Source organism: Scyliorhinus torazame, chromosome 1 (assembly GCF_047496885.1).
Source record: "Scyliorhinus torazame isolate Kashiwa2021f chromosome 1, sScyTor2.1, whole genome shotgun sequence".
In the NCBI taxonomy this organism is placed as follows: domain Eukaryota; kingdom Metazoa; phylum Chordata; class Chondrichthyes; order Carcharhiniformes; family Scyliorhinidae; genus Scyliorhinus; species Scyliorhinus torazame.
In genome coordinates this window covers 82,443,809-82,461,803 of record NC_092707.1, presented here as the reverse complement: position 1 = coordinate 82,461,803, position 17,995 = coordinate 82,443,809, and the positions used below count along the sequence as shown (strand labels likewise).

General features: G+C 48.0%; 1 protein-coding gene across 2 annotated transcripts in view; it reads left to right on the top strand.

Annotated features, from left to right (window-relative positions):
* kremen1 (kringle containing transmembrane protein 1) overlaps nucleotides 1-17,995 on the top strand; it is a 264,680-nt gene that overhangs the window by 148,915 nt on the left and 97,770 nt on the right. For both annotated transcript variants that reach the window (XM_072497127.1, XM_072497136.1), the window contains exon 4: nucleotides 14,838-14,962. In XM_072497127.1, coding sequence (XP_072353228.1) covers nucleotides 14,838-14,962 — 125 coding nt within the window. The remainder of the gene's footprint in view (nucleotides 1-14,837; nucleotides 14,963-17,995) is intronic.

The window sequence follows — 17,995 nt, the reverse complement described above, 5'->3', positions numbered from 1 at the left end:
CAATCTGAGAGAGAAAGCAATCTAGGGATTTTACGGAAGAGTTTAATCAAAGTAAAATGTGTTAAGGTTCTGGAATGATGTGGGTTTTGGAAAGTTTGTGACAAATTGGATGTATCACTTTCCCACTAAAAGGACAAGGTTAGCTACATGAACTAATTTTAGTACAAATTTGACCTATCATGTGTGGTTAGCAGGAACAATGGGGTAGACCTTGACTTCAGTCTCCCATTGTAACTCCAGGATGATCTTTGCAAAACACTCAGAGGAATATTACAACGTCTGAAAATGCCCATTTACATAATTTCTCAGAGGATAGTGGGTGGCCTTCACCTTGAACAGCTACACATCATGTGGCTACAGTGCTTTGACATTGCTGTTAGATAGGGAGTTCGCGACCAGTGATGATTCCCACAACATTGCTTCTCTGGTTCTTCTGAGTGGTAGAGGTCAGGAGAGGAATGGTGAAGTATTCTTGAGGAATTGTTGCAGTGCATCCTGTGGATATAAGGCTGGGGATGAAATCAGAGAGGGTGTTGGGAGAGGCCAGGGAAGAATTTGAAGGCAAAGCGAAGTAAAATTAAATGACATGAGAGCTAATGCATGTGGTGAGGACTGGGTGCCAACTGAACAGAACTTGCAAAAAGAGCATAGGTGCTGAGCTTGTGAAGAATGGAGGGCAGGAGACCTTAGGGCAGAACACTGAAGTAGCAGAATACATGCAAAAGGGTGGAGAGAGAAAAAAAATAGAAGCTTAACTTATACATTGCCTATCACAACTCGAGATGGCCCAAAGTGCTTGACAGCAAATAAAGAATTTCTGGATTGCAGTCACTTCTACAACATAAGAAACAGAGCAGCCAATTTGAGCACAATATTGTCCCTTAATTAACAATGTTTAATGACTAGATCAACCAGTGTTTAGTTCATTAAGTATTAGTCCAGGACATGGGGAAGAACTCCCCTGTTCTTATTTTAATTGTGACTGTGGGATCTTTGACATCTACGTGAGAGTCCAGGTTTATTTAATGTCACATATGAAACCGGTTGAGAAGCTGATGTAGGCATTCAGGAACAACATAGGAACATAGGAATTAGGAGCAGAAATAGACAATTCAGCTCCTCGAGCCTGCACCTTCATTCAATCAGGTCATGGCTGATCTCTTCACTGGGTGTTATCTCAAGAATTCTCCTGTTTAGTCACTATCAAAGCAGACGATGTGGAAGTCCCATCCATGTGTTAATTCAGGGTTCCCTTGACCTTCAACTGACTTTGCGAAGCCCCAAGAGCTTAGGATTTGTTTTAAATTCCTATTTAAACTAAACTACAAAAAAATTTTGAAACTATTTTCCAGTTTAAAAAATAATTTGAAATTTTATTTTTTGCTGTGGTGTGTACTGTTCGTTTTGAAGGTAGTTGTGAGCCTGGCTTTCATCAGCTAAAGATCAGGGTGAATGGTGTGCACTGTTAAGCCAATGAAAAGGTTGAAATATTCATCAGGTTGCACCATTCATTCCACCAACTTGATCTCTGACACAATCATGTTACATCAAGTTAGGGAGGCTGACTTGCATCTATCGGAGGCACTCAGGTTTTGATTTCTCGATTCATAAACACACACAAGGCTTTTGATGCATCAAAAAATACAATCAAGTTTTTAAAAAAGCAACTAATGCTTCACTTGTATATCGAGAATTTTCATTCCCCCCCGATGTGTGTTGGTTAAAGTAAACATCAAAAATGATTGTTTTAAGGCAATTGTTTCAGATAAAACCTTTCACAGCCTGGGAAGCCCCAGTGCGCTTTATAGACTGTTAACTACTTTGCTGCTGTAATGTGACAAATGTAGCAGCCAATTTACTGCCCCACAAACAGCAATTTGATAATAACAGAATCATTTGTTTTAGCGATGTTGGTTGACAAATAAATGTTGGCCAGAACACTGGGGAATCTCTACTGCTCTTTTCAAAATAATGCCATGGAATCTTTTTACATTCTTCCGAGAGAGCAGATGGGCCTAAGTTTCATATCTCATCTGAATGATGCACCACCCTCAGGACTGCTTTGAAGAGTTAGCCTAGATTTTGCACCGAAGGGCTGGATTTCATTTGGGGGTGGGGGAGGGGTGGGGGGGGCGGGGCATTATTTCTCCTCCCCCTACCACTCCCACTCACCCGTTGCCAATGTCAGCCGGCAGTTGACACACTAAAGAGAAGGCCATAACGCACTGCCGGTAGGCAAACGTGCCAAAAATGAGACTGACAAACTTCCACCTCTAAGTGGGACGAAGCCCCAACCTCCAGAGTGGACAGCCAATGTGATTGGTGAGTGGCTCTAGCCGTCCTGGCAGTGCCAGAATTCAGCAATGGGTGCTGCAATCAGGCCTATGAAGAAGGCAGCCATGTCTGGACCCAAGTAAGTTGGGCATCTTTGACAGGGAGGATTCAGGAAGCATGGGGGCGGGAGGATGGTAAACAAGGAAAATGGGAGGGCCTGTTTTGGAGGCTGGGGAGGGAAGAATAAGGTGGAGGGTAACTTTGTGGGGAGAGTTTACCCCAAGAGTAACTTTCGAATGTTGTTCCCTGCATCCTATGCCGCTTTAAAAAAGTGTCTTAAAAAAATGGTCTGCATATTATGGGGGTCATTTGGGCTTATTCACAAACTCGATTGACCTTTAATTATTTAATTAAAAAGGGTGGGCGGAGGTTGCTGGTTTTGGAGCCCGCGCACCTAGCATGTTACGGGGGACAGCTCGGGGGTGGGAGAGACGGTGGTGGGCTTGCTAACCCCTCATATCTTACATGTGCCCCCACCAAAAACAAGTCTGGTGGCAGAGTGGGGGGACAAAAATTCTAGCCCTGATTTTCTGCAGCAGGAATGACCCACAAATGTCTGACTGGGGGTGAGACACACCAAGCACCTTTTAAACTAACAGATCCTATCAGATCAGTCATGATCACAATAAAATGGCGGAGCAGACTTGATGGGCTGAATGGCCTACTGTTTCTAGGTTTTATGGTCATATGATGCTCAAGGCTCTCTTCAAGAAATTTTAAAGTCTAGATTATTAAATGTCGCCCATCTATTTAAGCCAGTACTCTCACCAACTAAATCCTCCAATGTTTTATGGAGAGAAAAACTAAGAAAAATCACGGAGTAAAAGTGTTGTGCCCTTGGGCAGTTAATCATACCCATGGGATTGAAGTAATTGAATTTTATCCCTTTCAGACTTTAATTAATCAGTATTAAATAATCAAGAGATTATTTAAAAAATACCCAACCCTTGAAAATCACACATAATAGGAAACATGCTTTAATATTATGATGACACTTTAACCTGAGTAACATCAAATGGAATATAAATCACTTGGTTCAAATCCTGCTTTATAATATAACACTGTAATGATATAAATCCTGAGGTGTCAGATGAAGTAATGCCATTGCATGACACTCTTCAAAGTCAGTCTGTCACAGCTACCCATGCTCATAAGATCATAAGAATTTTATGCACAGTACAAAGGCCGATAGATCCATCCCAACCACATTCCTTCTCTGAATATCCTGCAGTTCCTTCAATTATCTCTTTGTTCAGTTATTCCGTCTACTTCCCTAGTAACAGATAGATTTTCCCATTGGTGAAGCATGGATACGAATGATGACCATTAATCCATTGTTGATCGTGGTTATAAACCCACGTGGCTCATTAGTTAGGGAAGGAAACCTGCTATCCTTACCTTGTCTGGCCTGCGTGAAATAGCAGGTCCACACCAATGCGGTTGACTCTGAAAAGTCCCCTGAAATGGCCGAGCAAGCCATTCAGTTCAAAGATTTAGGGATGGGCAATAAATGTTGGTCCAGCCATCGACACCCACATCCCATGGATGAATAAAACAAAATGTTTGAGTAATATTTCCTCCAAGCTCCATTTTGAGTCAAGGGGCGCAATTCTTCAGGAAGATTTATAAGTGTTGTAGCGAACGGGAATTGCCGCAAGCTTCCCGGCACTTGGGCAACACTACTCAAGGTTAATTGGTCCACTTAACGAGGCCCCAGGGCTTCTCACCGCAAATGAAGGCTCTCTAGCTGATTCGCCGGCACCGTGCTCGCCAGCCCCCCACGAACAAGGTCGAGCAGCACTTAAGCTGCACTCACTCGGCCAATCCCAGCCAGCTCGCAAACAGTGATGCCAAGGAGACAAGCCCCAAGATTCGGTGATGCTGACCTGGGGAGGCTGCTAGACGCGGTGGAGGCCTGGAGGGATGTCTTGTTCCTTCGAGGGTCCAGGAGGGTTAACCTTAGGGCAGCCAGTGCTGCCTGGGATGAGGTGGCGCCAGTTGTGAGCGCTGGGAGTGTGACCAGGAGGACTGGCCGTCAGTGCAGGAAGAAGGTCAATGACCTACACTGCGCAGCACAAGTGAGTAGGCACCAACCCAGCCCCCCCGCTCCCTCCCCCCCAGACCATTTCACCCCCACAGGAGCATCCACCCCCCAACTCTCCATGCGATCCCCAATGCTCCCTCCACACCCCTCTCCCTTCAACCCCCCAAATCCTCCCTTCAAAGAACAAAGAACAAAGAAATGTACAGCACAGGAACAGGCCCTTCGGCCCTCCAAGCCCGTGCCGACCATACTGCCCGACTAAACTACAATCTTCTACACTTCCTGGGTCCGTATCCTTCTATTCCCATCCTATTCATATATTTGTCAAGATGCCCCTTAAATGTCCCTATCGCCCCTGCTTCCACTACCTCCTCCGGTAGCGAGTTCCAGGCACCCACTACCCTCTGCGTAAAAAACTTGCCTCGTACATCTACTCTAAACCTTGCCCCTCTCACCTTAAACCTATGCCCCCTAGTAATTGACCCCTCTACCCTGGGGAAAAGCCTCTGACTATCCACTCTGTCTATGCCCCTCATAATTTTGTATACCTCTATCAGGTCGCTCCTCAACCTCCTTCGTTCCAGTGAGAACAAACCGAGTTTATTCAATCGCTCCTCATAGCTTATGCCCTCCATACCAGGCAACATTCTGGTAAATCTCTTCTGCACCCTCTCTAAAGCCTCCACATCCTTCTGGTAGTGTGGCGACCAGAATTGAACACTATACTCCAAGTGTGGCCTAACTAAGGTTCTATACAGCTGCAACATGACTTGCCAATTCTTATACTCAATGCCCCGGCCAATGAAGGCAAGCATGCCGTATGCCTTCTTGACTACCTTCTCCACCTGTGTTGCCCCTTTCAATGACCTGTGGACCTGTACTCCTAGATCTCTTTGACTTTCAATACTCTTGAGGGTTCTACCATTCACTGTATATTCCCTACCTGCATTAGCCCTTCCAAAATGCATTATCTCACATTTGTCCGGATTAAACTCCATCTGCCATCTCTCCGCCCAAGTCTCCAGACAATCTAAATCCTGCTGTATCCTCAGACAGTCCTCATCGCTATCCGCAATTCCACCAACCTTTGTGTCGTCTGCAAACTTACTAATCAGACCAGTTACATTTTCCTCCAAATCATTTATATATACTACAAACAGCAAAGGTCCCAACACTGATCCCTGTGGAACACCACTGGTCACAGCCCTCCAATTAGAAAAGCATCCCTCCATTGCTACCCTCTGCCTTCTATGGCCTAGCCAGTTCTGTATCCACCTTGCCAGTTCACCCCTGATCCCGTGTGACTTCACCTTTTGTACTAGTCTACCATGAGGGACCTTGTCAAAGGCCTTACTGAAGTCCATATAGACAACATCTACTGCCCTACCTGCATCAATCATCTTAGTGACCTCCTCGAAAAACTCTATCAAGTTAGTGAGACACGACCTCCCCTTCACAAAACCGTGCTGCCTCTCACTAATACGTCCATTTGCTTCCAAATGGGAGTAGATCCTGTCTCGAAGAATTCTCTCCAGTAATTTCCCTACCACTGAAGTAAGGCTCACCGGCCTGTAGTTCCCGGGATTATCCTTGCTACCCTTCTTAAACAGAGGAACAACATTGGCTATTCTCCAGTCCTCTGGGACATCCCCTGAAGACAGCGAGGATCCAAAGATTTCTGTCAAGGCCTCAGCAATTTCCTCTCCAGCCTCCTTCAGTATTCTGGGGTAGATCCCATCAGGCCCTGGGGACTTATCTACCTTAATATTTTTTAAGACACCCAACACCTCGTCTTTTTGGATCACAATGTGACCCAGGCTATCTACACCCCCTTCTCCAGACTCAACATCTACCAATTCCTTCTCTTTGGTGAATACTGATGCAAAGTATTCATTTAGTACCTCGCCCATTTCCTCTGGCTCCGCACATAGATTCCCTTGCCTATCCTTCAGTGGGCCAACCCTTTCCCTGGCTACCCTCTTGCTTTTTATGTACGTGTAAAAAGCCTTGGGATTTTCCTTAACCCTATTTGCCAATGACTTTTCATGACCCCTTCTAGCCCTCCTGACTCCTTTTTTAAGTTCCTTCCTACTTTCCTTATATGCCACACAGGCTTCGTCTGTTCCCAGCCTTTTAGCCCTGACAAATGCCTCCTTTTTCTTTTTGACGAGGCCTACAATATCACTCGTCATCCAAGGTTCCCGAAAATTGCCGTATTTATCTTTCTTCCTCACAGGAACATGCCTGTCCTGTATTCCTTTCAACTGACACTTGAAAGCCTCCCACATGTCAGATGTTGATTTGCCCTCAAACATCCGCCCCCAATCTATGTTCTTCAGTTCTCGCCTAATATTGTTATAATTAGCCTTCCCCCAATTTAGCACATTCATCCTCGGACCACTCTTATCCTTGTCCACCAGTACTTTAAAACTTACTGAATTGTGGTCACTGTTACCAAAATGCTCCCCTACTGAAACATCTACCACCTGGCCGGGCTCATTCCCCAATACCAGGTCCAGTACCGCCCCTTCCCTAGTTGGATTGTTTACATATTGTTTTAAGAAGCCCTCCTGGATGTTCCTTACAAACTCCGCCCCGTCTAAGCCCCTGGCACTAAGTGAGTCCCAGTCAATATTGGGGAAGTTGAAGTCTCCCATCACCACAACCCTGTTGTTTTTACTCTTTTCCAAAATCTGTCTACCTATCTGCTCCTCTATCTCCCGCTGGCTGTTGGGAGGCCTGTAGTATACCCCCAACATTGTGACTGCACCCTTCTTATTCCTGATCTCTACCCATATAGCCTCACTGCCCTCTGAGGTGTCCTCTCGCAGTATAGCTGTGATATTCTCCCGAACAAGTAGCGCAACTCCGCCTCCCCTTTTACATCCCCCTCTATCCCGCCTGAAACATCTAAATCCTGGAACGTTTAGCTGCCAATCCTGCCCTTCCCTCAACCAGGTCTCTGTAATGGCAACAACATCATAGTTCCAAGTAGTAATCCAAGCTCTAAGTTCATCTGCCTTACCCGTAATGCTCCTTGCATTAAAACATATGCACTTCAGGCCACCAGACCCGCTGTGTTCAGCAACTTCTCCCCGTCTGCTCTGCCTCAGAGCCACACTGTCCCTATTCCCTAGTTCTCCCTCAATGCTCTCACCTTCTGACCTATTGCTCCCGTGCCCACCCCCCTGCCATACTAGTTTAAACCCTTCCTTGTGACACTAGCAAACCTCGCGGCCAGGATATTTATGCCTCTCCAGTTTAGATGCAACCCGTCCATCTTATACAGGTCACACCTGCCCCGGAAGAGCTCCCAGTGGTCCAGATAACGGAAACCCTCCCTCCTACACCAGCTGTTTAGCTGTTTAGCCACGTGTTTGTCTGCTCTATCTTCCTATTTCTAGCCTCACTGGCACATGGCACAGGGAGTAATCCCGAGATTACAACCCTCGAGGTCCTGTCTTTTAACTTTCTGCCTAGCTCCCTGAACTCCTGTTGCAGGACCTCATGCCCCTTCCTGCCTATGTCGTTAGTACCAATATGTACAACGACCTCTGCCTGTTTGCCCTCCCCCTTCAGGATGCCCTCTACCCGTTCGGAGACATCCTGGACCCTGGCACCAGGGAGGCAACATACCATCCTGGAGTCTCTTTCATGTCCACAGAAGCGCCTATCTGTGCCCCTGACTATAGAGTCCCCTATCACTATTACTCTTCTGCGCTTTGACCCTCCCTTCTGAACATCAGAGCCAGCCGTGGTGCCACTGCTCTGGCTGCTGCTGTTTTCCCCTGATAGGCTATCCCCCCCGACAGTATCCAAAGGGGTATATCTGTTCGAGAGGGGGACAACCACAGGGGATTCCTGCACTGACTGCCTGCCCTTTCTGGTGGTCACCCATTTCTCTGCCTGCACCTTGGGTGTGACCACATTTACATAACTGCGATCTATGACGCTTTCCGCCACCTGCATGCTCCTAAGTGCATCCAATTGCTGCTCCAACCGAACCATGCGGTCTGTGAGGAGCTGCAGTTGGGTACACTTTCTGCAGATGAAGCCATCCGGGACGCTGGAAGCCTCCCGGACCTGCCACATCTCACAGTCAGAGCACAGCACCCCTCTAACTGACATTGCGTCAATTAATTAAAATTAAAATTTGTCTTTTTTTTTTTAAATACTTTTTTTTTAAATTGCAAAGTTACTGTCAACTATCTGTTTCCTAGCACTAGATTTCTAATAGAAATGCGATAGCTAACTATAATACTCTCCGATCTCTGGCTTAGATATCCTCTAAATTATAATTAAGTTACTATGTTTAATTAGTTCCCAAATACTCAAATTTTTTTAAAATTTAGGTTAGAATCCCAACCAGCCACTCAGGTCACAGCTTTTCTGTGATGTCACTTCAGTTTCCCCCCGACACACAATTTGAAAAAAGGTATAAAAGTAAAAATCACTTACTTACCTTCTTACCTTCTGAGTGTCTGAGATGTTCTCAGGTTCTCTCGCTGACAGAGACTGCTCCTCCACCTCCGATCCTTGACCTGCACAATGCTAATAATATAATAATGTAATATGGTACTTACCTCAGACCAATGGGTTTCCTCTCCACCAGAATTTATTGGTTGGGGGGGGGGGGACTTGCCAGAGGTCCCCCTCCCACCACTGTGAATTACGCGTGTGGCTTCGCGTGGCTAAGCTCTCCCACAATCACCAGGAGAGGGCTCAGACTGGCAGAGGAGGTCCAGACATGAGAATCCTCACCACTTTTGAGGAGCGTGTTCTGGAGGTGACCGGTATGGCTGAGGACAGGGTGGTCACCAACGTGGAGGCTGGCAGACGCTGCAGAGGTGAGGAACCACCAGGATCCATCTGGAGGACATGTCAGGCGTGAGTTGTTCTTGTTTTACTGACTGAATGACAGACCCATCCCTCCCACTGACCACACGTCCATTCTCCCACAGGTCCTCCAGCCGACAACACCAGCCCAGCCTCCCAGGAGACAAACTCGGAAGAGAGTTCCAAGTATGCCATCGTAATAGTCACTGCACAGCTGTCATTCCCATCCTCCACCAGCGCAGAGACACATATCTTGGTTGGAAACGTTAGTGGGCAGGCTTCTGGGGCACAATCTGCTGAGCACCACACTGCTGCTGATGTACATCAGGTGGAGGCAGAACCCCCAGGTGAGACAGCAGTTGGAGGTCTGCTGGATCCCAGGACCCAGCTGGGCCCCAGCCTGATGCTGAGACTGTGGAACAGGGTTACGCGGAACTGATGGGGACCTTCGGAAGTGGCTGGGACATTCAGAGGGAGATGTCAGCGACAATCCAGCAGACCCATAGCCAGTTGGAGGAGTCCCAGAGGCTATGGATGCAGAAGATGTGTGTCACCGAGGCCAACATTGTTAGGGTGGCGACTGCAGTGGAGAGCCTGGTGCATGATATCGACACCATTAGTGAAGGTGTCCAAGGTGTCGCGCAGCACTCAGTAGACATGCAGGGGTCAGGCGATGGCATAGATTGAGGAGAACCGGCGCTCAGCTCTCTGCGGGTTATCATCACCTCTCTGCCCTCGACAGTGACCCGCTGACAGTGCATGCACAGTCCCAGCACCCTGGAGTGATGTGACACATACCCTGGGAAGGTGGGAAATGGGAGTGGGCGGGGGGTGACGTACCAGGCCACTTCCTAAGTGAATCGGGCAAGCAGAAGGCCTCCCAATCTCTCTGGGCTTGCCAGACCCTCGTCACTGCCGCCTGTCCTGCAGCCTCCAGCTGGTCCTCCGGTTCCACTCCGGCCTCGTCCTCCAACCCCTGCTGCTCCGGCGCCGCCTCATCATCCTCGTTTTGCTCCTCTTCCTCCTCCTCCTGCTCGGAGGTGGTCAAATGTCCCTCATCACCAACCTCCAGCTCGTTGCCCCATTGCTGTGCGAGGTTGCTGAGAGCACAGCAGACGACCAAAAAGCGGGTGACCCTCGGGGTGGTGTACTGGAGGGCACCTCCGGAACGGTCGAGGCATTGGAACCGCATCTTGAGGAGTCCAATGCATCACTCAATCACAGCCACAGCCCGGGTGGCTGTATGGGCCTCGTTGTACTAGGTCTCCACCTGGGTCACCGGCCTCCGTGCTGGAGTCATTAGCCAGGTCCTCAGCGGATATCCCTTACCCCCCAGGAGCCAGTCGCCCATCCTAGGGTGCTCCTCGAAGTGGCCAGGGATGACCGACTGCCCCAGGATGTAGCTGCCGTGCACACTCCCCGGGAAGCGGGCACACACATGCACGATCTTCATCTGGTGGGCGCACACGAGCTGTATGTTGAGGAAGTGGAACCCCGTTAACATAGGGCACCCCGGATGTCCCAGTGAGCGCAGGACAACATGCGTTGCATCTATTACCCCCCCGATCCTGCGGTATCCATTGCGGAGAAATCTGCAACCCGAGCATCTTGTTCGGCTTGGTCCATGTCCATTTTCTGCCCGGGCATACAGTGACATGTCGAATGCACCTGTGGGCTTTGGCCTGTGAGATGCCACACAGGTCTCCCTCGAGCCCTGGAATGATCCCGAGGCGTAAAAGTTCAGAGTTGAAGTGACCTTGACAGCCACCGGGAGCTGTTGCCCTCCTCCTCCACCTGGTGCCAAGTACTTGTGGCCATAGCACAGGTGCCACACCATCTTCTTGTTGAGGTGGAGCCTCCAGCGGCACGCGCTGTCCATCATCTCTTCAAAGGACCAGAGAGGCCGGTACACCCTGTGCCGCCGCGGGACTCTGCCTCTGGGTCCCTCCGGGTCCCTCCCTGGCCTGATGGGCCGGCAGGTCCGCAGGGTGTGGGGCAGGATCCGGCACATGGGCCGCCACATATGCAGACGTTACTGCTGCCGCCGCCTCTGGCGTCTAGCCGCCCGGCTCAGCAGCAGCATTACTAGGGCAACTTCTTTGTCCAATCTTCTTGCAATAGCGTACAATATCTGTAAGGCATTAGAAGAGGGTATTAGATTGACAAACAGCGGTGGCTCCCACCCCAGGACCCTCCAATCCTCCATTGCTCGACTCCCCCTCCCCCCAAGTGCCTCTCCCCTTTCCCACACCTGTGGAGGGTCCCCCATCCCCCGCCGAACCCTGGAGTGGCAAGCCCAGCGCCCCCGGGGCCCCCTTTGCCTGCAAGCAAAGATGGCTACTCACCTCCTCAGCTCCCCACAGAAGCCCTTCCTCCAGGTTCACGTTTTTAAAAAGGAGGACTAATCGGCGCTAGTGTGACCACTTGCTGGGGAGGCTGCTAAATGATGGGAGACCGTTGGTTAACTCCAGTTAATTGTATGGAAATAGGACTTCAGTGCTAATAATTGGTTTCTTGCCACGCTACGGCGAGATCCCGATTTTGCCTACCGAAGTGGGCCGGTTGCATCTCAAACTGCTTGATGCCTGGCGCAGATCTCGTTTTCTGCCTCTCCTGCTCTTCACCGGATTCGTTTTGCTTGAGCCAGAGTGTAACGAGGCTGGAAAATCGCACCCAAGCTATTTGGCATTTCGATTTTCATTCTGTCAATTAGGAAATATACTCCTTATTCCACAAATTTCGGGTGCAAAACATACCAATTTGACTTCCGACTCCAAAATTACTGAGTTTGATTTGTGTCTCCCTGGAATTTGTCTTTAACCATTGCATGACATTTTTCCTTTGATATCTGTGCTGGCTTTCTGAAAGAGCTTCTCACTTGTCTCATCACCCTGCCTCTTTCCCACACCTGTTAAATATTAAATGTCAAATCTTTGGCTGTCTCTTCCACCATTGCTGCTGGTAGGGCTTCCTCAGGGGATTTTACCTGCTTCCAGGCCGCCGGGCAGGAATAGCGCAGGTGAGGGGAGTTAAAATAATGGCGAGGGGAAATGCTTAAACATTAATTGATTCATAGAACTATCAACAGTGTACCCGAACAGGTGCCGGAATGTGGCGACTAGGGGCTTCTCACAGTACCTTCTTTGCAGTGTTAATGTGAGTCTACTTGTGATCATAAAATATTATTTATTTATTGATTTATTTATTGAAATTGTAAAAACAAAAGTAATATTTACAGTTTGATTGGACGCAGAGGGAGTGCACGACCCTCACAGTTAACGTTGTGGGCAATCAACACGCACCTCACTTTGCGTGCTCTTGCTTAATGTGGGTATGATGTAGGACAGAAACCAGTGCAATCAGGCAAACCTGTGCGTGGGCAACAGTCAACAAAATGGTTCATGGTCCGCACTCAGAACCCTGATTGGTCGCTTGGAGCCCCTGGACTGCAGTTTGCCCACCAATGATCTAGGTCTTGTGGCGCACTGGTTAGTGTCCCTGTCTCTGAGACAGAAGCTCCAGGTTCGAGTCTCACCCCAGGACTTGGTGGCCAAGGAAGGTGCGATCATAATGCGGTCAAACCCTTCCAATGGTAAGAGCAGGAGAGACTCCTGGTCAGCCATGTTTAATGTAGAGTGGTGCAACCCAAGCTATAAGCGTCTGACAACAGGCTACCGAACTGTTCCAGGAAACAGATGAAAGCCTGCCCTGTGCGCATCGCAGTACAGGAAGAGAAAACATCAGCATCAACAAATGATTTATTTCCATCTTGGAAGTTACAATTGTCCCAGAATCCAGAGTTTTGGGATGAGACTTCCAAATTTCCACCCACTTAATGTGCTTCCTGATTTCACGCCTGAATGACCTGGCTCTAACTTTAAGACTCATCGTTCTTGCTTCACCACCTGAGTAAATATTTATCCAATCTAACATCTTCAATACCCACATCCGATCCGCCCTGAATATTTTAGGCTCAAGGAAATACAAGCCAAGTTTGTCTACTTAATCTTGAGAATGAATGTTCTTACCTGCACTGTCGTCTTTGTGAATCTTTTCCATGCCCTCTCCATTCTGTATTAACACCTTCATTCTTAACACTGGGGTCAGTGGGACGTTCTCAGTCTCGGATGTGTCCCTGGTGCAGCACAGTGATGCTGGTTATGCGTCATTCCCACTTGCTTCACACAGATGTGCTGCAAATATGTTGTGCTGTTGCTAATTGGGGATTAAAGTGACTGCACAAGCCAATGATTTTTGGAATTTTAATTAAAGTGCCATCTGACTGTCTTACTGAGTATAGTGCAAGCTAAATTGTCTGTCATTTACTTCCTGAGCTGGTTAAGCAAAGATCATTGTGGGGATCACTGTTGGAAAGTAGCAACCATGAAGAGTGGAGTTTTGTAAATGTTTCTTGCATTTTGCTCACGTGTGGATTCACAATCAAAGTGCATCCCAGCTTCCCCAGTATCGCAGTGCACTACACCGCAGAACTAGCCTGCAGAGCCAAGTTAGGGCTGGGATTTTCAATTCTGGGTAGGGACCCCGGCTGCTGTTTCAGGTTTAGGTCTGGCCACACTCCAGATACACCACCAAAAGTCTTAAAGGGCTAGACCAATTAATGGCAGGGCACAGGCTCCTTAACCATTTCAGGACAGCTGGCGGGGTCCTGGGACTGGGCGACCAATGGGGCGCCTTCCAGCCCTGACATATTGGCAGCCCCTCCGGCCTAGTTGGGAGCTTCCGATTCTTGATAGAGAGGGAGAGGGTGTCGCAACATGGATTCGCCCTCCAAATTTAAAATGGCCACAGCTGCCTGGCTGTGATTGTGGAGAGGGACACACGTCCTGTGGAGATGTCCAGGAGCCACAGCTGAGGGTGCCTGTGGAAGTGTGATATAGGCTAATCTTTGAGAAAGTTGCAGCAGGGGGTAGTGTTTGTAAAAATGAAATGGGATGGAAGAAGAAATTGAGCAAAGGAAAAGTTAAAGGAGTTCTGTCTCATCCTAAAAATTTGGAGAATGCAGGCCAAAGTGTGACTGAGTTTTTAATTCCGGTCGGACATTGGGAAGAGGCCATTCAGCCACTTGAGTCTGCTCTGCCATTCAACTAGATCAGAACTGGAGCTCCATTTACATATACATAGAACATACAGTGCAGAAGGAGGCCATTCGGCCCATCGAGTCTGCACCGACCCACATTAATCCCTCACTTCCACCTTATCCCCGCAACCCAATAACCCCTCCCAACCCTTATGGACACTACGGGTAATTTAGCATGGCCAATCCACCTAACCTGCACATCTTTGGACTGTGGGAGGAAACCGGAGCACCCGGAGGAAACCCACGCGGACACAGGGAGAACGTGCAAACTCCGCACAGACAGTGACCCAGCGGGGAATCGAACCTGGGACCCTGGCGCTGTGAAGCCACAGTGCTAATCACTTGTGCTACCGTGCTGCCCCAACTTATGTTCGTTAATAGTATGACCTAACAGAAAGACATCTATGCAAGTCAATCTCAAACAAAGCAATGCTAAGTTTTAATGAATTAATTTGAATATGGAACTATGGTTGTGATGAAAGTGCCGTACTTTGTGCTCATTTACCGCGTTCTGTTGTTCCTCAGTGCCGGGCTACTTGGGCTGTTTTAAAGACAACGGTGACCCACCGCCTTTATCAGGCAGCAGTGAAACCTCCAACAAGCTGACCATCCAGACCTGCATTACATTTTGCAGGAGTAAGCGATTTAAGGTAAAGCCCGGTTTTATTCTCTTAAATTAATTTTTATCAGATTTTACCAAAGCTACAATGTAAGGAAGGAAATTTAAGCTGGAATGGAAAGAACTGGTTAAATGAATGACATGCAATTCTGAACCTCAAACCGATAGCGAAACCACTGGGATTCTGGGCAACTCTGATGTAACAAATTTAGACCACATACGACTTGAGAATTGTGTTGGGCGGGGCGGTGGGGGGGTGGGGGGGACTTTGCAGGATGGGGTGCACGGGCAAAATGTTTCTTTTCTTGTCCCCTTCTATTATGTTTGGTAAAATATGAAATATTTTGAATGCACAGTTTAAAGGGATCATTTTGCCCGGTGACATTGTGAGGTGGACTCTAATCCATTTACAATCATATATTCCACACAGCTTCATTGGGGAAGCTGAGAGTCCAAGGCCATCGGTTCTCTATTTGTGGAGGACGCAGCCTTCCGGGCTGGGGCATGTCATTATTCACGTTTCCACACAGTCGATTTCACGCTCCGTGTTCTACCCAATGCTATCATTTGCCCCAGGTTTGAATTCTCTGCCGCATGCTTGAGCTGAAGTTCCTGATCTTCCGCCAGAAGTATGCCAGGTCAAGAATGCTAGTCTGCAACATGCAGCATGGGTCCTGTTCCCAGAGCAGAATGACCATGACGGAGGGCGAGGATTATCTCAGCCCGGTAGTGGGACCAGGAAGTGCATCAGGGGAAGTGAAGAGGAAAGTCTTTGTGTTTAGTTTGCCACAAATGGGCTTTGTTGAATAGACCCAGTGTAACAGACCAGTGTAACAGACCAGTGTAACAAGATTAAGAAGCACTGTCTCAAAGTAATGTATTAAGATAAAGTTGGGAAACCAAGGACACGTGGGCCATCTCATTTTCCAATCCTCTCTGGCTACAGGCATGGTGCCGGAGGACTGCTAATATTGTATCAATGTTTAAATATCGATGAAGGTATACACTGAGTCAGTACAGAGACCAATTAGGCTAACCTCAGCAGTGGGGAAAATATTGGAAAGAATTATGGGTTGAGCAGAATTTTGAAAGGGCCAGATTAATCAAGGACGGCCTGAATTGGTTAAGGGAAGATCATGTCTGAATAACTTCATTGAATTTTTTGAGGAGGTATAAGAGGGTCGATGAGTGTAGCACATTTACTGTCGTCAACATAAATTTTAACATGGTCCCCTCACATGGCAGAAAAATAAAAGCACATTAGATCCAACCCAGAAGGAAAAAACAGTAAAACGGGGAAATATGAATACTAGTCCGAACTGGTTTTTTTCCTTTGGGGAAGATAAAGTGGATCCAAAATTAGCTCAATGTGGCAGGAAGCAAAGGGTTATGGTTGATTTTTAAAATTGTGAAGGTTGTTTCCAGTGCGGTTTGCCAGACTCAGTACCAAATCCATTACTTTTCATGGTATATTTCAATGACTTGGAATTAAATGTAGGCGGATCGTTCGCAAATGATAGAAAAATTGGCAGTGCTTTGCATAGTGAGGAAGAAAGCTATGCTTTGCAGGAAGATATCAGTGGACTGCTCAAGTGGACAAAAAGTACTTCACAAGCTGCCATAGACAGAGTGGGCCAAATTACCTTCATCCATGGATGGAATTTGATACCTTCCTGGGAACGGGCTGGGGGAAGGGGGAGCCATATAATAGGGTGGGAAGGCACAGTACAGAATACATGGCGGCATGATGGCACAGTGGTTAGTACTGCTGCCTCACAGCGCCAGGGACCCAGATTCAATTCCACTCTTGGGTGACTGCGTAGTTTGCACTTTCTCCCTGTGTGTCCAAAGATGTGCAGGTTAGTTTATGGGGCTACGGGGATAGGGCTGGCTGGGCGGGGGAGTGGGCCTCAACAGAGTAAGCTTTCAGAGGGTCGGTGCAGACACAATGGGCTAATTGACCTCCTTCTGCGCTGCAGGGATTCTATGATTCTAAGAGTGCCCATCACTTTCCCAACACATCCAATTAAGTCTGGGCAGGGAGGGTCAAGGTTGGCCTTCCAGCGTGGGGCCAATTGGGGCCTTTGAGTGAACAATTCAGGGCAAATAAGTTGAAAAACTGGTCGAATTCCAGAAACAGTTGGGCGGGGTGGTGACAGTTGAGCATGATATATGGGCAGGCTGCCAGGTATACCCTGACAGGTCTGCGACCTGAGGTATGAGGGGTCCACCTGCTCAGACACCACAAAGCCCTGCAAAGGACTGCCCCACTCTTTACACTGATCCTTCCACTCGCCCTTACTGGGGCTTGCCTAACTTGCCCCAGTGCAGGAGGCCCACTTACCTGGGTTCCAGGGCTTCATTGGCTGCCCCTCACCCTGATTCACCTGCAGTTCCAGCAGTGGCCACCGCTTCCAGTGGTGCTACTGGCACTGAAGGGCGGCTAACTTCTGGCTGCCAGTTCTTGAAGGTGCGAAGCCCGTCCTGGTTTCCTGCAGAAACTCCACCATCCGGTGAGCACGTGCCCGATTTGATTTAACTCACTTTGGGGCTCCTGGGAATGTCTGCGGCCGAGTTATCGTGAACGGTCTACCACCACGGCCATTAAATCCAGTCCTATGTTTCCATAGTAAGGATACATGTGGCACTTGTTATTAGAGAGTTTTAAAGAAACCTTTGATTCCTCAGTGATGACTATTTGAACCACTTTCATTCCTCATAATTAGGAGTTGTGCGCATTGCCCAATTGAAAACCACGGGCACTTTTGTGTGGAAGTTTTACTAGTTTATATCATAAGGCAACATCCTATTACTCCGCTGCCAGTCATGTCTGCCTCCACTGTACCAAACTCATTTCACTGTCACTCCCCTTCAATGGGGAAGAAGGGAATTGAGAAAGATGGAGAGATGAAGACAAAGAAAGTGTTGCACAGTAAGCAATTCAAAACAAAAAAACAGGTTGGGAAAGATGAATTGTATAACATTTGGCTATCTCATTGCTTTGCGTGAAACATCCTCTCTATATTTTTATAAAGTAACTACAGCTGTTCTGTTTTATATCTGT